At 66.8% G+C, this 21,818-nt stretch overlaps 1 protein-coding gene across 2 annotated transcripts; it reads right to left on the bottom strand.

Annotated features, from left to right (window-relative positions):
- Positions 1-5,929: 5,929 nt before the first annotated feature.
- On the bottom strand, positions 5,930-20,749 carry OLFML2B (olfactomedin like 2B). Of its 2 annotated transcripts, none has more exons than XM_036272970.1 (8): positions 20,456-20,749; positions 18,054-18,317; positions 16,450-16,557; positions 14,843-15,019; positions 11,212-11,431; positions 9,503-10,018; positions 7,137-7,313; positions 5,930-6,755 (listed from the first exon to the last, which is right to left on the bottom strand). In XM_036272970.1, exons 1-8 carry the CDS (start codon positions 20,627-20,629, stop codon positions 6,154-6,156), a joined length of 2,238 nt encoding a protein of 745 aa, XP_036128863.1. In that variant the 5' UTR covers positions 20,630-20,749; the 3' UTR covers positions 5,930-6,153. The 2 variants fall into 2 exon arrangements, with proteins under 2 accessions (XP_036128863.1, XP_036128864.1); XM_036272971.1 differs by having other exon boundaries at positions 11,212-11,428.
- Between the last annotated feature and the right edge of the window lie 1,069 nt (positions 20,750-21,818).

The raw sequence follows: 21,818 nt of genomic DNA, 5'->3' as shown, positions 1-21,818 counted from the left end.
AGCCTTCAGAGCCGGGGAGAGCGGGCGCCACGTGGAGGCGTCCCGGGGGCCCGGGTCGAGATGGCACGGGGCGACGGCAGCAGCCCAGCCCAGGCCCGGTGCTGGCGGGTTTCCCGACGGCTCGGCTCGAGAGTGTGCTTGTGGGAAGCACCGGGGCCGCTGCGGGTCTCCTGGACCCCCACCTGCGTCTCGGATGCGTCACCCGTTGGGGGAGACAGGCCGCTGCCCCAGTCCCAGAGCCCAGTGTGACAGTCCACCCTCCTAGGGTGTCCGCTGCCCATGGATGCTGGGCAGGGAGATGGTGAGAGTGGCTACTGATGTCCAGGCCTGAGACTGAAATGCTTCAGCCCAGAAGTGACAGGCCTTTGAAACAGCTGCTGCAGCCCGGCCATGGGCTCAGTGGAGTGAGCGTCGTCCCAGGACTGAGAGGTCGGGGCACATGCCCGGGTTGCGGACTTGATCCCCAGTAGGGGGCGTGCAGGAGGCGGCCAATCGATGTTTCTCTCTCACATCGATGTTTCTGTCTCTCCCTCTCTTGCTAAAAATCAGTAAAAACGTTTAAAAAAATAAAGTAGACACTACACCTGATGTTCAGAACCGGCCGTCGTGTAAGAACTTGGCCCTGCCACAGCCCAGCGTGGGGGCAGGGCCTTGTGAGCCGGCCCAGGCTGCTGACCCAGCGGCTCACAAGAAGAGCAGAGCCTCGGTCCAGGCCTGCAGGGTCACCGGGATAAACCCAGGGGAGGGGGGCTCTTGGCTGTGTTTCTGCACAGACCATGGGCTGCAGGTCAGGGCCCCAGGATTCACACCTTTGTCACAGATGCTAAGTATCGAGCCGACTTTGCACGCCTACCCCGGACCTGTGGGAAGCTGGACAGACACACGGCACCACGCCCTTGTCCTCAAGGACTCGAGGATACCGCTTCCGTCGCCTGGGTCCCCACAGGCGGTCGAGATGGACTCCGGGCGGGAAGGACTCTGAGCCTGAGAGAGGGTGCATTTCTGGATGGGACGTTCTCGGGCCGTGTCTGTCTCGGCCACAGAGCTCGACCACGCACCCGGCTGCCGGTCCTGGGACACAAATGGCGCACGTCACCCCGTCTGGTTTCCCGGAGATGCCGGAATCCTCTCCTGCTCGTGACCTGTAGCCCGGCAGCCTCCAGGGAGACGCGTCCCAGCACCTCTGCCGTGTGCGGCCATGGGCACCGGTTTGCCTTCAACAGTGTGAGCAGGAGGAGGTGGGCACGCTTGGCCTCCGGCTTCCCTGCCCCAAGGGTCACCCTGCAGCCACCTGAGCTGGCATCGCCCGGGCCCTTCCCGCCGCCCCGAGATCCACGCCCGGCACCGGCGGGAGTGCGGGGCCCAGGAGGGAGACTCCTCCAGGCAGTGGGGTTGGCTCTGCTCCCAGAGCAGCGCTGCCCCCCATCCAGACCCTCAGCTGCGAACACCTGTGCACCCGGGGACGGTTCCTGTCAGTCTCATCCGGCGCTTCGTCCCCAGGAGGGATTTGCCCCTGTGCCTGGGATGTGGCTCTTCGGCACGATAGGCTAAATTGGTGTTTTTTGGTTAAGTTGAACTACTGAGCATTTGGAAAGCCACTGACAGACGTTTTTCCAGGCACTTGCCCTGGGGTGCGCATGGGGCAGCCTCGTGGCCATGACACCCACCCGCGGGCACCCACCCACGGACACGCACCCGTGGGCACCCATCCAGGGTACCCACCCACGGACACGCACCCACGGACACGCACCCGCGGGCACCCACCCATGACACCCTGCCTGGTGCTGGGGCAGGACTGTGGGGACTTGGGAGGCGGATGCGGCAACCTCAGCTCCCCGCGGCCCCATAGCTCCCGTTGCCGATTCCTCTGACTTCGTCTGGCGAGCGGAGATGAGCCTGGGAGGAGGCCCTGGGCCAGCGGGTCTGTAGCGGCAGCAGCGCCCCGAACTCACCAGAAGTGCGGGCTCTCCCCTGGAGTCAGCTCGAGGTGGCCCAGCGACTGGATCTGACCGAGTGTGAGAAGCACCCACAGGGCCTGGCAGAGAGGGCACCAGAGACGCTGGCTGCCGGCGCCGGCCGGGCTTTAGGGATGCCGGTTTGCCCGTCTCTTCCGTTCTGAAGTCCCCCCTGGCCTCCCGCCGTCCAGGGTGGCTCATACTCAGCTGAGCGCCAGAGTCAGAGGTGGGCACCCAGGGCTGGGCTGCGTCCAAGGCGGGAACTGGCGGGTGGGCTCCCCACTGTCCGGGCCATCTGTCCACAGGGCGCCAGCACCCTCTGCCCTGTGGGTCTCCTGGGCCCATCAGCCCTTGCAGGGCGGTCGCCCCCAGCGGGCCCCCGCTGCCCTTGGCCAGGGTGCCCAGCAGGGCTCCTGGCTGGCTGAGGACCAGGCTCTGAGACAGGTCAGGTGCTGTGCGCTCTGCCCCCTTCCAGGCAGAAATGTGTCCGTGGTGCCCAGAGGCGGCTGCACCTGGAGTCACCTGGGGGCGGGTCTTTAAAAATACTGCTGCCTGGCCCCCACCCCAGTTCTGAGTCCCTTGGTCTAGGGTGGGACCCGGACACGGCCACAGGCTGTCAGCACCTCCCCAGGGGATCCCAGCAGCTTGGGAACCGAGGCCAGGACCCAGCTGGTGTTCTGAGGCTCATGGAGCAGCAGGGTCCTTGGGGGGGGGGCGCAGATCAGGGGGTCCTGGGGTGGAGGTGGAGCAGGGTCCTGGGGTGGAGGGGGGTGGGGTCCTGGGGTGGGGTGCAGCGGGGTCCTGGGGTGGGGGTGCAGCGGGATCCTGGGGTGAGGGGCGGGGGCACAGGAGGGGGTCCTGGGGTGGGGTGCAGCGGGGTCCTGGAGTGGGGGTGCAGCGGGATCCTGGGGTGAGGGGCGGGGGCACAGGAGGGGGTCCTGGGGTGGGGGTGCAGCGGGGTCCCGGGGAGAGAAAAGCTGTGTGTGAGTCCTCAGAGCCTGACAGCAGAGCCGGGGCGGGGGCGGGGGCGGGGGGGCCGGCAAGGCTGTGCGAGGTGATGTCAGACATTCCTCCGCGATGTCAGAACGGGGGAAGTGCTTGGAAATAACGTGGCTGTGAAAGTGGACTTTCTGTGAAGTGGCATTTTCTTGGAAGGAGAGGGAAGGGGGAGGGGGCCAGGCTCTGGAATAAGATTCGCTCCCAGGCCTCTGGAAAAGTGGGGAAAACAGGAAGACCAGAGAGAAGTGCAAAGGGGAGCGGGGTCTGAGTGGGCCAAGGAGGGGGTGCAGGAGGAGCTGTGCCCCTGGAGCAGCAGGGGGGCCCCAGTGTGCGCGCAGGCCGGCGGACAGCTGTCCAGCACGGCTGCCCCTCCGAAGGGCAGGGCAGTGATCACAGGCTCTGCAGGGCTCACAGAGGACGCCCCTCCTCCACCCAGCCCTGGTTCCGGGGTCCCCCTGGCTCCCTCAGGGTCAGTGTCCCAGGACTGAGCCCCAGGGAGAGCCTTGCAGACAAAGTGGCGACACCCACAGCTCCGAGTTCCTGGAGCACAGGTCACCCCTGTGCAGTCAGGACCTCCTGACGGGGGGACCACAGTCCAGGGCTGGGTGGCCCCGGAGCTCAGCTGGCCCAGCAGGGGGGCAGGCCCTGCCTTCGCTGGGAGGGGCATGGAGGGCCAGGATGGGGAGGGGGTTCAGGCACAGAACCCCCTATTCTGCAATCAGTTCTCCCCACTGGAGCTTTCTGAGAGGGTCAAGATGCACCCCATGGTCAGAATGGAGCCGCTGGGTTTGGACACTGAGGTCGAGGGCTTCAGGACGCTGCCCCCCCACCCCCGTAGGTCTGGCCCGAGGCTATTTCCAGCTGGGTTTCCTGGGGGGACCAGGGCTGGCCCCACTCAGGAACACGTGGATGGGCTTCCTCAGAGCCGGACGGCGGGACTGGGAGCCGACAACAGTCACTGCCCACGTTTTCCAGGGGGGAGAGGTCAGGCCAGCCGGGGGCCTGGGTCGGGGCTGAGAGCACCTGTGGGTGGGACCAGCTGTCCTGCAGGAGGCCACTCCCCAGGGCGTCCCTGCGAGGTCCCCGACCACTCTGAAGGTGCACACGGGGGGCAGGGCCCCTCGTCCCAGACGAGAACGGGGGAGTCACTGCAGGCAGAGGGGGCCGGGAACACTGAGCCCGGCGGGCTCCCGGAGCACCGGAGGGGTTTGAAGTCCCGTGTGACCCCCTGCGGGCTGTGGTGGCCGCTGGAGGTCAGCACGGGTCGGCCTGTCTGAGCCGGGCCCTGACCAGCCCCGAGGCTTCCGCACACGTGTTTCTGCAGAGTCCCTGGGGGACACAGTGTCACATCAGCCAGGACACACCTCGGCGCCCTCGGCCCCTGGCCAGCCAGACGCGGAGCAGCCGCGCTCAGTGGACAGACAGGCTGTCCTGTGGGAGACACGGGGATGGTCAGCTGTGGGTGCTCCGGCTCAGGGAGCTCATGGGGGCTCCTCGCACAGTCGAGCACCGTGCTGGGCCACGTGCGGGACGAGGGACCGAGAAGCAGAGTGACAGCCTTTGAGTGGACAGTCCCTCTGTCTGCGGGCCGGGCGGCGTATCCTCTGGGCGAGCCCGGGAGAGGCCCCAGGCGCCCCTGCCCGCCTGGCGCGCTCAGAGCCTCTGGCAGGCGGGAAAGGCCGCTTCTCCGGGAGCTGGAGGTGGAGCGGGGTTCTGCGGGCAGCAGGCAGACGCTGCTCTGTCCAGCCCAGCCTGGCCTCCAGGCCCCGCTCTGTGCCTCCGGGAAGCTCACCAGTTTCCCGGCCTGTTCCTGGTGCCGCTGCCAGGCTGTCCTGCCAGAGCTCAGCGGAGGCCACGGAGAACACCCCGGGCTGCCTCGGCCCAGCCGGCGCCCTGGTCCTGTCTGTCTCTGTCTCTCACACGCACGCACGCTCAGCTGTGTTGCACCACAGGTGTGCCTGCCGTGCAGGAAGTCCGAGACACGATTTTGGGGAAGCGTCAAAGCAGAGAACTCAGGGAAGCTGCCACCACGTCCTGTCCCCTTGGCTCACAGACGACAGCCTTCCCGCGGGACACTCCTCGCGGACGGCCTTGCTCACGTCCCAGCGTCTCCCCGAGCAGCCACAGGGAACCGCTCACCTGTGCTCTGCCAGGAGCATGGCGCACCAGGACAGCAACAGGAGACGGACCAGAGAGGCACCTGGGGCGGGCGGCCTGTGCGGGGGGCACGCCTGGCCCAGGTCCCGGCAGCTGGCACAGAAACAACTTGTCCCACAGGGACTCATGTCTCAACTGCACTTGGGAAAATGCGTCCTGTCTCAGGCCGTTAGTGGAGCGGGGGAGGCAGCTGAGGTCTGTGCAGGACACGGGACGGGACCGTGAGCTGATGCAATGTGCTCGTCCGTCCCCACGCCGTCCTCCGCAGCCTCCGGCTCCCTCTCTGCCTGTCTGTGTGCTGAGGGGGACGGCGGCACTGGGGCACCGTGGCCTCGCTGTCCTGTCCCGGACAGGCCCCCTCGGAGGGAAGGGAGCCTGGCTGAGCACGGGTGTCCGGGTGAGGAGAGGACGGAGGACCTGTGGTGACTGATCCTGGGCTTCCAGGGACGAGGCCGCACCCTTCAGCTGGACGGCCACCCAGCACCCAGCCCCTTGGAGGAGGGCGGAGACGCGGGTTCCCGTGTCCTGGGTGCCTCCTGCCCGGGCAGAGCCCAGCCCTGGACACACATCAGCGCGACAGAGAAACACGGGCTCCTTTAAAATTCCTTCTTTATTAAAAAAAGCATTTTCTGGGATTTTAAAACTTCTCCGGTGCATAACTTTCCCGCCCCTTAGCACTTCCTTCCTGCCGCCGCCTCTCCCGCTCCGGGGCCTTGGCCACAGGCCCCCGGGAGGCCTCGCCGTCCAGACCGGGAGCCGGGGAGCTGGGGGGCTGGAGGAAGGTGGTCACTGGTCAAGGAGAAGTTCATTTGCACAAAAATATAGACTGTGGAGGATGAGGCCAGCACACTCAGGCGTGGATCGATCTACAACCCACACAGAAAATAGACCCAAGTCGTCGCTTCACATTGTACAAAATAATATAGATTTCCAAACAGCACTTACCGGTCTGCACACACACACACACGGACACGCACACACACGGACACGCACTCACATGCACACACAAGGTGCGTGGCCCTGGCACGCCGGCCGGCCGGGGTCAGTAGGCGAAGATGACGCGGTAGGTGACCTGGTGGCCGTTGTCCCAGGCGTAGAGCAGCCGGTCCTTGGGGTTGTAGTCTATCTGGGTGCTGTAGGAATACTCGTTCTCGAACAGCAGCCGCGGCACGATCTGCGTGTTGGTGTGCGTGTCGAAGGCGTAGGAGATGTTGGCGTTGCGCTGGTTGTGGCTGTCCACGGCGTACAGCACGCCGCAGATGACGAAGCCGTTGCCGTACAGGTCCCGGCGCAGCCCGGTGCGCCACGTGGTCTCCTTCTGCGTGCTCAGGTCCGCGGCGTTGAGCTTGCTCAGCACGATCACCTCCTGGCCGAAGCCCTCGTCGTCCAGGGCCGGGTAGATGAGCCACAGCCCGTTCTCGTCCACGGCGAAGTCCACGTCGGAGCGGCCCTGCCAGCTCCAGGGCGTGGCCTCCTCGTAGGCCGCGTCGTGCAGCATGGCCCAGGCGGCCACGAAGCGGCGGCGCAGGTCGTACTTGATGAGGTTGCGGGTGAAGGCGCGGCTGTAGTAGAAGGCGCCGCCGTACACCACGTGGCCTGTGCCCACCCAGCTGTAGGGCAGCTTGTAGGAGTTGCTCCAGCGGCCTGCGGGGACACGGCGGGGTCGAGCAGGGTTGGCGCCCCGGTTTGTCCTGGTCCCCCCACTTCCTGCCTTTTACAGCAATCGCTCAGCCCCCCCTTCCCCGCCTCATCTGTCCCACAGAGGCCACCAGTGCTGTCCCTCTCTGCACGGCCTCAGGGCCCCAGGTGCTGCCCACGTGGGCGTGGGGGCCAGCTGTCGGGTCGGGGCCACGGGAAGGTCCCGACTCCAGGCCGTCCCCCGTCGCTGGGCGGGAAGGAGCTCAGAGCTGAGGACGCCCTGCTCCCAGGGAAGGTCCCGCCCCCGTCTCGTCCAGGGTCAAACCCAGGACCGGCCGTGACTGAAGGGAGGTCAGGGGAGGACGACCGCGGGGACCGTGCACGTACCCTGCTTGAAGTTCTCCAGGTTCCGGAACTCCACCAGGGTGTTGCCGTAGTAGTAGTTGGTCACGTAGATCCGCTCATCGTTGGCCAGGGGGTCCTTCATCCAGGCCCCTTCGTTCCGCCCGTAGGTGTTCTGGGTGGTGGGCCCCGTGATTGTGGACAGGGTGTCCTTGCACCTTCCTGGGGGAGGGGGGTTGGCGTGATGGTCCACCAGCCACCGAGCTGCCGAGGGGCTTGGCCCAGGCAGTTTGGGGCCCAGAGACCAGTCTGCCCCAGGCCACCTGCCAGGCCTGGACAGCTGTCCTCCAGCCTCAGCCTGTCCTACTGGGCCGCCGGGCCCTCTCCCTTTGGGGGCAGGTCTGCCTCGGGGACAGGAGCTCAGCCGTATCGCGAGCGGCTCTGGAGTGACCCGGTGCCCAGGACACACTGGGCTGGCTCCACCCAGGTCGAAAGCCTGAAAGGCCCCGAATGACCGAGACCATGCGGCCGACGGAGGGCACGCGCTCACCGGGCCGCACCGGTGGGTCCGGAGGACACGGGACGGCGGTGGGAGAGGCCGGTGGGCCGGCTGCCGATAGTCCGCTGGCCCTGGGAGCCAGGACCAGAGGACGCCCCCCCAACCGCCATCAGGGCTGGGGCCCAGATGGGCAACAGTGAGCAGAGCTGCTCCCCGACCTTCACGAAGGGCTCCCTGAATCCCCGGCCACCCCACTCCCAAAGCGTCCCAGTCTGTGGGTGAGGTGGGTGCTCTGCGGGGGACTCGGCGCCCAGATCATGGTGTGTTCCCAGCTTTAGTGAGACACAGCCGTCGTCATGCCGACCAACCTGCTGTCGTCATGCCCACTGAACCTGTCGTCATGCCGACCGACCTGCCGTCGTCATGCCCACTGACCTGTCGTCATGCCGACCGACCTGCCGTCGTCATGCCGACCAACCTGCTGTCGTCATGCCCACTGACCTGTCGTCATGCCGACCGACCTGCCGTCGTCATGCCGACCAACCTGCTGTCGTCATGCCCACTGACCTGTCGTCATGCCGACCGACCTGCTGTCGTCATGCCCACTGACCTGTCGTCATGCCGACCGACCTGCTGTCGTCATGCCAACCGACCTCTGTGCTCCTCCCCACCCCCACGGCCCTTCCCAACTAGGAGCTGTGCCCTCAGGGCCTGTCCACTCGGCATGTGGCGGGGGTCCGTCCCGCCATCGGAGAGCCCGGTCCCTCCCGACGGCATCTGCGCCCCCCTCGGAGCTACACTCTCAGCAAACGCTTGTTCAAATGACCATTAGTCAGTTCTAATTGGCGTGTTCTGGGATTTTCCTGGCGTTTTACAGTCCCCCGAGGGTGATGGTCGGCGTGTCAGGAGATCACAGCTTCGGCTTTGGAAACTGGGTGGGACGTTCCTTTTAAAAGCAGCCACATCTCGCCCAAACTCAGAACTGCCAGACCTGGGCAGTTGACCAGTGGCCGGTCCGCTCCGGCCACATGACTGTCACTGAACTGACGGCGGGACCTGCAGCCTGTGCGTCTGCCTCGGGTGTGCAGGGAAGGTTCTGGAAAGGAAGCCCCACGCGCAGAGGACAGACAGCGCTGCCCCGTGTCCAAGGCCTCGTCTGCGTCCACACCTGTCTCCCTGCAGCCGGCGCGGCCGGCGGCCCCGGCTCAGAGAGGCCACGGGCCAGTCCCGAAGCCAGGCCCTCGCCTGTGACGCTGTCCCAGTGAACGGGACGCTGACCAGCCAGACTGTACCCACCCTGGCTCCTGCCCGGCCCCTGGCCGCTGGGACCCAGCGCCTCCTGCTGGCCTCAGCCTCAGCCAGGCTGCTAGAGGGGCGCAGCTCTGAGAACCCCGACGGTGCATGTTGGGGCCACACCCAGGAGCACGGCCGAGGCCGCCCAGAGCCGAGAGCGGACCCGCCCTCAGGCGCCAGGACACTCACAGAAGTTGGGCAGGAGGCGGCTTCGGACTGTCCGCGGAGCAACGGCCCCACACGGCGGTCAGCTGCCCCGTCCCCACAGCAGGGAGAGGAAAGGGACACATCCCTCCTCTGCCCCCACGCCATCATCTGGGGTCGCCACCCCCAGGACGCACCGGCTGGACCACAGCCTGACCGACTTACTGCCAATTTCCAACTTCATCCGAGACCCACGGAACCCTGCCCCCAGGCAGCGCCGACAAAGGTCCATAAGACCCACGAAGCCGGAGCTCTGGCTCTGCTGGTCCCCATGGGACCGCACCCGGATTAGAGCCGCCCCCCAGTGGTGACCCCACTGCCCTGTCTGGGAGCAGCCTGCCCACGGGCTCCTGCCGATGCCCAGCTCGGCCTTCCCCTGGGCTGACGGAGACCAGGCCGGGAAGAGCGGACTCACCTATGACATTCCGGATGTCATCTTCCCCTTCGGGGTGCAGGGTGGGGCTGGCAGGGGCTGTGCCCTGCCCAGCGATGGCGTCCCGCCCCGGGGAGTCTGTCCCGACCACGGTGGGAGGCACCGGGGCCACTTGTGTGGTCTCCAGAAATGTGTCCCCAGGAGCTACGGGCAGAGAAGCTGGGGCCGGAGGGGGCTGGGTGGCCGTGTGGGCCACGGTGGTGGCCGGTGCCCGACTGGACGGCGTGAGGACTGCCTCCCCTGGGGCGTCTGGAGACACGGGCGTGGCCGGCAGGGGTGTGGACGTGGGTTCCGCCGAGGCCGAGACAGTAGGGCCCGGGACTCGGGGCGCCAAGGTGGAGGCCGGGGGCCTTGCGGAAGACAAGGCTGGGGTCACAGCAGCAGCGTGACGGGGGGCTGCCGGCCTGCGGGGTGCAGCTGTCAGCAGGTCCTCGTGTCTCAGCAGCTGGTCCTCAATGAGCAAGTCCACACCGTTGTCGCCGCTAAAAAACTCGTCTTCTGGGAAACAAACAGTTCACGTGGGCTCGGGGAAGACGCCGTGGGGGACCCAGGGCGGACAGCACGGGGCAGGTCGAAAAGAGGGTTTCTTTCCCCAGAATGGCACCCTGGCTGAGGGATAGAGCCCCAGGAAGAGGTGGAGGGGACGCGGGGCGAAGGTGGTGCAGACTCGGGCCACCAGACAGTCCTGGGAGGAACTCGGGCGCCGCCGTCCAGCCATGCGGCCGGAATTCATGGAGCATAAACAACAGTGAGCAGCAAGGTCCTTGCCTCCCAGAGCCATGGGGGGCGGGGGGGCATCCTAGCAGCAGACGCAGATCATGCACCTGCCGCTGTGGAGAGAAGTCGGTGAGGGAGGGGGGTCCGGGGAGCTGGGCAGGGAGGGGAGGGGAGCAGAAGCCAAGCAGCTACGGGGCAGGGTGTCTGGGGGAACAGCAGCTGTGCAAAGGCCCTGGGGCTGGAACATGCCTGTGAGGCTGAGGGCAGCATGGCGGCCGGTGTGGACAAAGCGGGGGTCAAGTTGGGGGCACAGGAGGTGAGGGCAGAGGGGCGTGGGAGCGGTCGTGGGGGCTGCGCGTGGACGTGTTTGCCTCCTGAGGGAAATGGGTAGTGTGTGAGGCGCAGATCTCGAGGGGGCACAGAGGCGGGGCCACAGCGGGGGGGGGTGTGTGAGCAGCACACCCGTCTGCTGCGCAAGGCGCCCTGAGGGACTGCAGGTGCAGCCACGGCAGGGCCGTGTCGCCGTTCCCGCGACCGACAAGCACTTGTCCCAGAAACGCCGAAATCTTGCCAATCAATGAAAGAGGCAGCAAACAGAAGGGGTGAGCAGAGCCGACCCTCCAGGTGCTGGGGAGCAGAGCACAGGACGGGAGGAGCACAGAGTCCGGGAACCGGACAAAGGTGAGGGAAGCCGGGGTCATTCGGGGAGCAGGGAGGGAGGGGTGCCCAGCCCAGGAGGCGCGAGGCCCTGGAAGGAAGGCGGGAGCAGGGAGCCAGCCGCCCTCCACACCTCGGATTCCTCGTGCGCCCGAGGCCTCTGCAGGCCCAGGGGCGCCAGGTGACCTGCCCACGGCCCTGGGCACGGGGAGGCAGGGCCTGAGGAGCCGGGGTCTGAGGGCAGGGACTTCCCATGGCCGCCGGCCGCCCGTGTGGCTCCCTCCCAGCCCCGCCCAGGGGCCTGCGCCCCGACTCACGCTGCTCTTCTATGTCGTTCTCCTCCTCGGGGTCCTTGGCTTTGTAGTAGGTGACGCCCCGGATGACGGTGGGCTTGGAGGCGGGCCGGCCCCGCAGCCGCACCTGCCTCTGGAGGGGCCGCGCCAGCTCCGGCGGAGCCAGCGGCCGCGTGTGCAGGAGCTCGATGGAGTTGACGTGCTGGGACACGGTCTCTTCCTGCAGGAACCTCTCTTCGTACTGCTCCTCGGGGGACAGAGGGGCCAGGTCACAGGTCAGGGTCACGGGGACAGAGAGGGGCCAGGTCACAGGTCAGGGTCACGGGGACACAGAGGGGCCAGGTCACAGGTCAGGGTCACGGGGACACAGAGGGGCCAGGTCACGGGTCAGGGTCACGGGGACAGAGGGGCCAGGTCACAGGTCAGGGTCACGGGGACACAGAGGGGCCAGGTCACAGGTCAGGGTCACGGGGACACAGAGGGGCCAGGTCACGGGTCAGGGTCACGGGGACAGAGGGGCCAGGTCACAGGTCGGGGTCGGGGGGGTCAGAGCAGGGCCGGGTCATGGATCAGGGTCAGAGGGGGCAGGGTCACGGGTCAGGCTCAAAGGGGTCACAGGAGCCCAGGTCACAGGTCAGAAGGGTCACAGGATTCCGGGTCATGGGTGAGGGTCGGGGGTCACAGGGGTTCGGGTCAGGCTCAGAAGGGTCACAGGGGGCCGGGTCACGGGCCAGGTGAGAAGGTGCTGGAGCCCCGGCCACACCGACGACAGGGGCTCACCCCACAGGTCTGTCCATGTGCTTTGCATACGCAACCGGTTCTGTCTCCAGATGGCCCCTCTGAGGAAGGAGCCGTCCGTCGCCTCTTACAGACGAGGACGCGGAGGCACAGTGTGAGCCCCAAGTCAGGGCCCCGGGTCCAGCTCCTGAGGGTGGTGGCCCCATCCAGGAGGTGGTGGGACCTGGGGGTGTGGCCCAGCCGGCTCTCAGCCACTGCAGCCACGGGGGGCTCTCAAGAGGGGAGGTGCACACTCCCTGCCTGCCTGTCGCTAGACCGCGGTGAGTCCCCCAGACGCAGAGCCACGGAGACAAAGCCCCGAGCCCCGAGCGGCGGGCAGGCCTGCGGGTCACGGAGGGTCACTGGCAGGGCCCCCCCGGTGTCACTGCGCAGGGAGGAGCAGGGGGGACGCAGTGACCTTTAGAATCGGGCCTGGAGAGAACGTGGAGTCCTTACTCTCAGCCACACCCGGGTCTGCGCCGGGCTCCCGTGACGAGAGATTACCCAGATGGCGCAGCGGACACGCCTGCCTGGCGCCCGGCCTGCAGTGGAGACTGAGTCCTGGGAGGCGGGGCCCCGGGCTGAGAGGCGCCCGGAGGGACCCGGCCTACGTGCCGGGCACCCGCCCCGCCCCCGCCCCCACCCTGGCCTGGAGGTGACCTGGATGAGAGGTCCCAGAGATGCATTCAGGGAACGCCTGCTAAGGTCACACACGTCCTTTCGTGCTACTTTTCGCCCCTCCCCGCGGGGCAGGTGATGCCATCAGCGGCAGGTAAGGAGGGAGGCTCGGAGCCGCGGGGCCGTCTGGTGGGATGGCCGTGAACTGGCGCTCAGAGGGGCACGTGCTCCGTCACTGGCTGCTCCGCATGCCCAGGGCTGCCCGCCCTCAGGGCCTGAGCCCCTCCCCACGGGGCCCACGGCTGTGACCGCAGGACTAACTCGTGTGCCCCGAGAACCTTGTCCATGTCCCCTGGCCCCCAGGGCCGCGGTCTGGCTAGTGCCCAGCAGGCTGGGGGACCCCTCGTTTCCCACCGGACAGAGCTGCTGGGAGGCAGAGAGGCGCCGGGCCACCTAATTGCCGGGCCCCGGTGCCCCCCTGCATTGCTGAAGCCGGCTGTCACTGCCCCGTGGCAAACCCCAGAAGCTGTCTTTAATTCTGGCTCTCGGGGATGGGCGGGGCTGTGGCTCCGCCTGGGAGCCAAGGGGATGGAGCAAGGCCTCCAATCGGCCCAGCCAGAGAACGTGTCATTTCCCCGGGTTCCTGGCCACAGGCTGCTCGGGGCACAGCGGCCCCACCAAGCTCTGATCCCCTCTCTCTGTTAATCCAAGACACTCGTGTGACTTCAAGCCCTGGCGTCTGGCCGTCCCCTCTCCCAGCCTGTGTCCGGAGCCGCTGCCAGCCCTCCAGGAGAGAATATTCTTGGAAAGAGGCCCCCAGAATTGTCAGCCACCATTCTGAGAAACTGTGACATTGTCTGCAAGAACCCCGAAGGTACCAGCTCAACCCAGCGGCAGGGACGGGGGTGACACGGAGGAAGAGCCGGCCTCAGGCCCTCGGCGCTCCCTGGGCCGGGCTCGGTCCCCGCCGCCTGGTTTGGGTGGATTGTGCTGATGCAGCAGCATGAGGACCGGGCCTCGGAGGGGACAGGGCTCTGCTGAGCAAGGAGACGTCGGGGTGTTTGATCTGGTTTGCTGTTTGCCCTCAGGAAATCTGAGCGGGTTCCTGAACCCACCACAGCATGTGTCATCGAGACAACGGGCGACTCTCAGCCTGGCCACCTGGGGCAGCCTGCGCCCACGGGCCCAGACGGGCACCTCCAGGTCCCTCTCCAGCCCGGACGTCCTTGGCTCTGAGGCTGGGAGCTCAGGCCTGCTTGGGGTGGCCCACCAAGTGGACGAGGAGCGTCCCCCCCGTAGCAAGCACACAGGGATGTCCCGAAATGGGAACGAATATCATTCTCGAAGGAATATGATATTTCCCAAAAGCATCCAAGTAGTCATCACGGGCAAAGCCAGGCAGCTAGAGGCCTTCCTTGTACTTACTCTCTGGTTTGGAACTGGCTTTGTTCTGAGTCACACAGGCAGGGGGCTGGCGCCGAGCCTTTCTCAGGGCGGCCCCGCCTGCTGTCTGCCCCCAGAGCACACCTGCCTGGCTCCCCACACCGCGGCGCTGTCCCTGGACCAGCGGTCTGCTCGGGAGTTCCAGGCACACGGCCGGGCTCACTTCCCACGGACCCCAGAGCCCAGTGACCCAGGCAGCAGTGTCCTGTGGCAACAGCCCCAGACCCTGCCCACCCTCTCCCTGCCTGACTGCCCCTGGCGGAAGGCCCCTCCGGGTACGGTCACGCTCTGCCGTCCACCCCTGACCGATGCCCCTGGGGAGTGGGCCCAGGCACCTCCCACTCGCCGCCCTGCTGTCCTGCCTGGTGCTGTCCTGCCCTCTACCCGCCACTCTCTCGGGTCAGCTCCCAGATTAAGGCCCGTTTCCTGGGCATCCGTTTAGGGGATACCCGACACGTTAACAGTGACATGTGGCCACCAGCACATAAACGTGACCTGTAACTGGAGCCAGAACAGAGGGGAGGCGCTGAAGCTGGCGGGTCTGTGGGTGTCGCTCACAGTCAGACGGTGACATCGGGCGGGGGCACAGCTGGGTGGGCAGAGACGAGGGTCGAGGCCCTGCCGCCTCTTCCCTGAGCAACCGCGGCCTGTCCTGTCTGCCTCACCCGCGCAGTGAGATTCTGGCCTCCGCTGACCGCTACCCAGCTGAGTCCTCTCGGGCCTCGTGTTGAGTGAGATGGGCCCCCACCCCACCGGCCCGCCGGGAGAGGGTCCAGTGGACGGCTGGGCGGGCGGCGCCGCGCTCGGGCTGGCCTACCTCGGGGTGGGCGTAGGCGGCCGCTGCGTCCCTCTGCAGGGTGGCGCTCACGTCGGGCAGGCTGCACTCGGGGTTCCGAGAGCAGTTCTCTTTGTGCTGCTTGTTCATCTCGGCTCGAATCCCTGCCACGTCCTCCTTGATTTGCTCGTTTTCCTTGGTGAGGTTTTTGGAAACTTCCTGAGAGGAGAAACAACGTAAAAAGGGGGCTCGTTGCTGGGCTCTGAAGACAAGCAGGCGGCAGCTGGTGTGGCCGTCCGCTCAGAGTGCAGGGACCGGCCAGCGGGGCTGGGACGGGGCCAAGGAGCAACGGGCCCAGGTCCCGGGCCCCAGGCCGCATCTCCGACAGCCTGGCTCCAGCAGCCCCGTGGCCGGAAACACTGGTCAGTACCACCTGGCTCCCTGACCATACCCGGAAGGGAGGACGCATGAGCACTGGGCAGGGCTGCCGGGCAAGGGGCACCACGCAGGTGGGCCTGGAGTACAGTGGGCACAGGGCAGCGAGCTGGTCAGAGCACAGCCTGAACGAGCCAGCAGGACGGGTGTGCACACGAGAGGGGCTGGGGGCTGGTGAGGCGGGGGAGCTGCTCCCGGGACAGACTGTGTCTGGGCCCAGCGGCTGCACAGGTGCGCGGGAGCCTGGCCGAGGCTGAGCCGACCACGCTGGGACCTGGGGCAGAGGAAAGGCTGCGGACGTGGGCAGCTCTAGGCCGGAACAGGGGCGGGATGTGGAGACGGAGGTGGCGCCCACACCACAAGCACGCCCGGCTGCGTAACCACACGGCAGGGGGGCCTCTCTGGTACCTGCCTCCCTCCCCAGGCCTGGCACCCGTGGGCGCGGCAGAGCAGGAGGGGCCTCAGGGGCAGGGAGGAGGGTGGGGACCCACACTCAGGGAGACGAGCTGGATGGCAGCTGGGCCATGCAGGGCATGGGCTCCGCACCCGGGGCCGCCTGGCCCATGGGCAGGTGGTGGGATGTGCCCAGGCTTCAGGCAAAGGGAACAGGCCCCCTCGTGGGAGTGGCGGGAGCAGGTGTGGGGTCACGACCCCAGTGGGAGGGGAGCTCAGCCTGCCCTTCACCGCTCTGAGCCCTCCAGGACGTGACCGGAACCAGGTGGCCGGGGACAGCCACCCCAGCTGACAGCTGTCTCCAGCCCGACACAGCTGGTGCTCAGACTGCCGGACAGGCAGGACAATCCGTCTGACCAGCTGACAGAGACAGCCGCCCGCCAAGGGCCACCGCTCCCCAAGGAAACAGCTGCGGAGCATCCAGCCCGGTCAGGTGTCGGCCGAGATCTGGGGGACGGGGGCACTCAGACCAGGGGCCCTGGAAAAGCCCAGGCCTCTGGGTGACTGTCCACATCAGGGAGACCCAGCCCTTGGCTGCTGCCACACTGGGTCTTGGTGTGAAAAGAAGGTGTTTATACTCTATTTCACTGATTCTCTCGGCCACTAAGTTGGCACGGTTTTGGGTGTTTCACAAACAGTTTTTTCTTTCCAGAGCGGAGTGGGTTACGTCAGGGTCAGAGCCTGCCGAGAACACACGGCGGGAAGTCTGATGCACTGTGGGGCTTGATCAGAAGGACGTGGGGACCCAGCGCCCGCCTTACCTCCTCCAGCCTGTCCACGCGCCCCAGCAGCTTGGTGGTGACCGAGTGTAGCTTCAGGAGGTCCAGGCCGTAGAAAGCCCCCTCCAGCATGTCGATGATGGTGGCCAGCTGCGGACAAGGGCGGGGTCAGTCTCAGCAGGGAGCCCCCTCGGAGGCTGGCATCTGCGTGGGCCGCCACGTCGGCCAGCGGAAAGGTGTGGGCGCCCGCCCACGGGAATCGGGTGAGCCAATGGATGAACCCCACCAGAAGAATCCTCCTCTCGATGAATCTGTCTGTCGCAGGCCCGTCTGTCTTTCCTACGAGGCTGGGGGCTCCCAGGTGTCCACGGCCGGTGCCCTGTGAATACTCAGGTGGACTGGAGGGTACGCGCCTGACACTCACCTTCACGGTCTACTGAGGGCCCGGAGACGCTACGCTTTCCCTTGGCACCGAGAGCTACCCTGACCCTAGCCTGAAAGACCCTGTGCCCCCTCTCTGAGGGGCAAGCGGCCACGGGCACCCAGGGCCCTTTCTGCCAGTGCAGAGACCCTGGCGTGTCCGGGCTTGTGGGGCAGAGGGTGGCGGCTTCCCGAGCCTCCTGCCAAGGGCCCCTCAGAACAGGTGGCTGGACACACGCTCCACCTCTGCCCCCGCCCAGCCCCCCACCTGGAGACTGACGAGGAACCAGTGTATGACACCCATGTTTGGGAGGTTCTTCCCCCCTCCAGGCGCAGCAGCTGAACCCCACGTGAGGCCGTGGAGGGAGGGGTGTCTGGCTCTCACGTACGGATGGTTTTCTGGTCCCCACTAGGAGGTTCTGCCTGCCTGCCCAGGAGCCCCCGCGTCCTGCCCTGCACCTCGCGACTGCAGGTTCAGAAGCTGGTTTCAGGGCGGGGCTGCAGCCGGGGCTGTGGCCGGATCCGGGTCACCCCTGTCCGGCTGGACAGCACTCTGCCCGCCAGCGGCCAGCGGCCAGCGGCACTTGACAGGGTTGTTCCTGAACACAGCGCCTGTCTACGTTGCACCGACAACGTGATCGATGGCTGTCGTCTCATCAAGGCTCAGAACAGCCCCCCAAGGAGGAGGATGTTATCCCCCTTCTCGTTCAAGGGGACTCAGGCAGACAAGTCGATAACGTGAGTCGGATGAGGCAGTGGGGGGGGAACAAGGATCTATCCGAGCCCATCGGTCTGACTCCCAACCAAGCTCCTCCCACTGCCCCTGCTGCGAGGGAAGGGACTTCGAGGACCAGCAGAGCCCCCCACCCCGTGCGCCAGCATCGCAGGACCACGGCGGAGGACTGGCCCCAGGCCGCGCCTTCCTGGGGTCACCCAGCCCTTGCATGAGACTGTGTGCGTCCCCCGCCTTTGGGGTGCATGCTGGTGACAGTCATGGCCGTGCTCGTGGGGAAGGGCACCAAGTTCTTCTGGCTGCTGGGCCTGGCAGCTGCCACAGGCCCGGCTGCCCGGCTCCATTGGAGACAAGGGCCCACTGGTCCCGGCATCTCCCTGGGACATCGGGCCGAATGGGCCCGTCTGTTAAGAGCTGACGCAGTCCCCTGGCTTGTCGGGCTCCAGGGCCCCTCGGGCCCCCTCACCCGCGGCATCACCCCACCGGGCCCCACCTTCAAGTCCCTGCTGTCGGCCTCCCGGAGCTTCTGGAGCCGGAAGTCGCCCTCGCAGGGGTTGAGGGCGGAGGGCGGCGCGACGCAGGCACACTTGCAGGGGGAGCCGGAGGTGATGGTCTCCACGGTGTAGAAGTCCTCCTTCCTGGGGGTCCCCGCGTTGACCCGCTGGCAGGCGTCTTGGCCCAGAGGCCGCACCACACACTTGCACTGGCAGTCGGAGCCCTCGGACACGGCCTTGACCTTGTCGTAGTCCCCCAGCAGCTAGACGGACAGACACACGGAGAGGACAGTGAGGACGGTGAGGCATGCAGACGGGCGGAAGCAGGCTCTCTGCCCACTCAGCCAGAGGCCTCGGCAGCGCTGCTGGGCGAGAAGCGTCCGCACGCCATCTGCCACCCGGGACAGCTGTTCGAAGGCCCCGCGTCAGCTTCCTCCTCGCTCCGGGAGCTGTGGGTGTCTCAGGGCCTCAGCCTTCAGCATTTAAGGTAAAAGCCAACGAGCCCCTCATGCTCCCAGCGGTCTTTGCCCAAGCGGCGCCCAGGTTTAGATGAACGAAGGGAAGGAGGGGCTGACGGAGGGCCGCCTGCTGAGACTCCGATCTGGAGGCCGCTCTTCCCACCCCGATCACCCTCCACGCCCAGCGCCTCCTGGGGCCGCGCTGGGAGCCCAGGGGGCAGAGGTGGGCCAGGTGAAGGGCCAGCGCTGAGGGCCCCCGCCCAGGAGGGCGAGGGACAGTCACAGAAGCAGAGATGGGTCCCTGCGTGCCCCGTGCAGGGGGCTCCACCAGGGCCACCGTGCACGGCCAGCACCAGGAAGACTTCTCAGAGGAGGTGGCGTCTGACTGGGCCTCAAAGGATGGGCTAGATTTGGAGGAAGGGAGCTGGGCGGAGAAGTCGGTGAGGATTACTCAGCTTAAGGATTTGTTTGGCTCCTGCAGCATCTTCTGAACCCAAACTCCAGGCCAAAGCTGGGAATGCAAACTGGCAGCTTCTTCGAGGCGAAGCGTTTCCTCAGAGCCCTGGCCCCGCCGCCTCCCCAGGCAGGGCCGTGCCACAGCGGCCGGCCGCGGGAGCCACCCTGGGCACGAGTAGGGGGCAGGCTCCTTGCAGCGTCTCCAGCAGGCCCTGCACCCCTCGAGCCAGGCTCCCTTTCGAGGCACGGAGACGGGTTCCTTTCATCTGACTCATGACCCGACCGGCTGGCCGGGAGCTTGTTTGGGGGGAGACGTTCCTGGGATGCTGGCTGGGGGAGCAAGGCCTGTCGTGTTTGTCTTGCGAAGGTGGGGTTTCTCCTACCACTATTACATGTTTTCAGGGCTGTTGTCGAACGGAGTGGCTCAGCGGAGGAAGGCGGTGAAGTTCAGGGGGACTGACGTGGCCGGGCTGACAGTCCGTCTGAACTCTGCTCAGCGTCTCCCTCACCTGCACCAGGCACCCCCAGAGCCCCTCCTGCCAGAGGCTCGGCTTTCGGAAGGCTTTGCTGGTGGCCCTGCAGAACTCCAGTGTCCGGCGTTTCTGTCTGTTCTATTTAGGGGTCAGTGCGAGGTTGTGGGTGGGTCTGGGGCATATGTTCGCATAACTATGAAGGAAGGCCCAGGAGATGGGTGTTTGAGAGCCCCAGTGCCAGGGCTGTGGGGGTTGGGGGGCAGCGACCTCCTCCAGGTCCTCTCTCAGCCCCCCCCCCCTTAGGTAGTGACACTCATCACACGTCAGCGGCCGGCTCTGGGGGCATGAAGTAGAAGCCGAGAGCAGTCCCTGACAGGCAAGGGGTCGGGGCCAGGATGGTGGGAGACCTGGGCTCTGCACCCCCAGCTCTAACCGCTCCGAGCCTGACAGTCCTTACTGGGGCGAGGAACAGGGTGTGTGAGGACTGAGTTATAAGACAAGGGAAGTTCTTTGCAAAGGGACAGCATACAGAGCCATCGCTGTCCCTCGACACCCTCCCCTGCCCCCCGTCTGCCACCCTGGGGGGGGGTCTGCATTTCCACCCTACCTCCCCCATCAGGGGTTGTCATCAGTCCCTCTGTGTTGGGGGACCTCACATTCATCACACATGTTGCTCTCTGCCCACACACACCCCGTCTTCTGCTGGGGGTCTCACTCCTGCAGTGAAACGTCTCCCCGGGGGTCCCACCACCCGCCTGTCCACATTCCTGTTGGGACAAACAGCCATGCAGACCGGAGGTGGCCCCTTTCCCCAACCCTGAACCAAAAGGTTTTCCCTTCCTTCTCCTTTGCCCCCTCCCCCCCTTCCATCACCTTGAAAGACCCCATGACCCTGAGGGGGGTCCTTCCCCTAAGAAAATATTCTGGTCAGTGAGAAGCAACCGCCCTTCAGCAGGGACCACGTCCTGGCTCCTGGCTCACCAGGGCGGGCAGGTGGCAGGGGCGCGCACCCACCTGAGACAAGATGTTCTCCTGGTTGTCCGCCTCATTCTGCAGGGTCTCGGGCTCGGGGGGCGCCGCGGTCTGTGCGCTCGGGGGCTCGCTGGTGCCTGCGGGGGGACCGCTGACCACGCAGCCGGGAGCCACACCCAGAGCCAGGCAGAGAACCAACAGCACAGGCTTGGCCATGAGGGCGCGACAGGGGGCCCCCGGGGGACGTCTGGGGTCGGTCGGTCCGGCAGTGACTGAGGCGAGAGGGTATTTCGGCGGAGTCCGAGGGGGGCGGCTCAGAGCGCCTGCTCCAGCTGGGCGCAGCCGAGCGCGCGTGGCGGGTGCGCCTCTGCGACCCTGGTCATCTCCCTGCCGGCGCAGCAGCCCGCACCCTGGGCCGGCGGCGAGCGGGGCGCAGGAAGGAGGAGGTGGCCCGGCGGCCTCAGGTGGGAGGGTGGGGTCCGGGCAGGAGCGGGCGGTGCGCACCGGGCAGCAGTGGGGAGCCTGGGTCGCCCGGGGCGGGTGGCCGGGAGCCTGGGGCGCACGGACCGGCGCCGACTGCTGGGCGGACGCCGCGAAGAGCTCGCGGAGGGAGGGCGGAGCCTCTATTGTGCGGGCCTCGGAGGTGCAGCCAGTGACAGCCCGGAGGAGGGAAGGAGGAGGAGGGGCAGCGGGAGGGGGAGGAGGGCCCAGAGGCCCCGGGCGCCCCTGACCCGCCCCGCCGGGCTCGGGCGCTGGCCCCCGGGGTGGCGTCGGATGGGCGGCCCTGTCCTTCATCTGACCGAGAATGAGGGAGGGAGAGGAAAACCTGACGTGGTCTCTGGGGTTTGGGGTCCCCGGTGCCCCGGGGCCGGAGGGGAGCCCGGGAGGCAGGCGGAGCGCTGGGCGCTGACCTGGGGGGGAGGGGCCTCTGCTCCCCGCGTCTCCCCCGACCCGACTCGCAGCTTTAAACTTGGCGCTGCCGGGAGGTTTGCTCGGGTGCAGGTCCGAGTCGGGGAACACCCACCCGGAGGACAGCGGCTGAGCTAACACCCTGCCGGAGACAGGCTCTGTGGGGGACGTCTCACACTCCGGGCGCCGGCTGGGGAGCTGCTCCCCAGAACCACAGGCTGTCACGGGGAACATCTTACCGTCTCCCAGTGGGTGGCACGTCTCAGGGTCTCTGTCACCAGCTGGCCCTCGAGAAGGCGCCCACCGCCCACGCTGCGGGATGGTTCCGCGGCCCTTCACCCGCGTGTCTTTTTACAAACCTGTGACTTGAAGGAACGGCGCCCTGCCTTCGGGGACAACTGTCACCCCGGAGACACTGAGCTGAGCCGGCCCCCTTCAAAGATGGGAGAGGAATCACTATGCGTCCCCGAGAGGTGCAGACACCTTCTCTAGGGCT

This window comes from Molossus molossus, unplaced genomic scaffold (genome assembly GCF_014108415.1).
Source record: "Molossus molossus isolate mMolMol1 unplaced genomic scaffold, mMolMol1.p scaffold_m16_p_20, whole genome shotgun sequence".
Taxonomy (NCBI): Eukaryota; Metazoa; Chordata; class Mammalia; order Chiroptera; family Molossidae; genus Molossus; species Molossus molossus.
Note: the sequence above shows the minus strand (reverse complement) of the source record. Positions and strands in the feature narration are given on the sequence as shown.

Coding starts and splice junctions, on each gene's coding strand:
- OLFML2B (XM_036272970.1), bottom strand. CDS start 20,629: ATGGCCAAGCCTGTGCTGTTGGTTCTCTGCCTGGCTCTGGGTGTGGCT. Junction 15,020..16,449: donor GCGTGGACAGGCTGGAGGAG/GTAAGGCGGGCG, acceptor TTCTCCTCTCAG/GAAGTTTCCAAAAACCTCAC. Junction 6,756..7,136: donor CCTGGAGAACTTCAAGCAGG/GTACGTGCACGG, acceptor GTGTCCCCGCAG/GCCGCTGGAGCAACTCCTAC.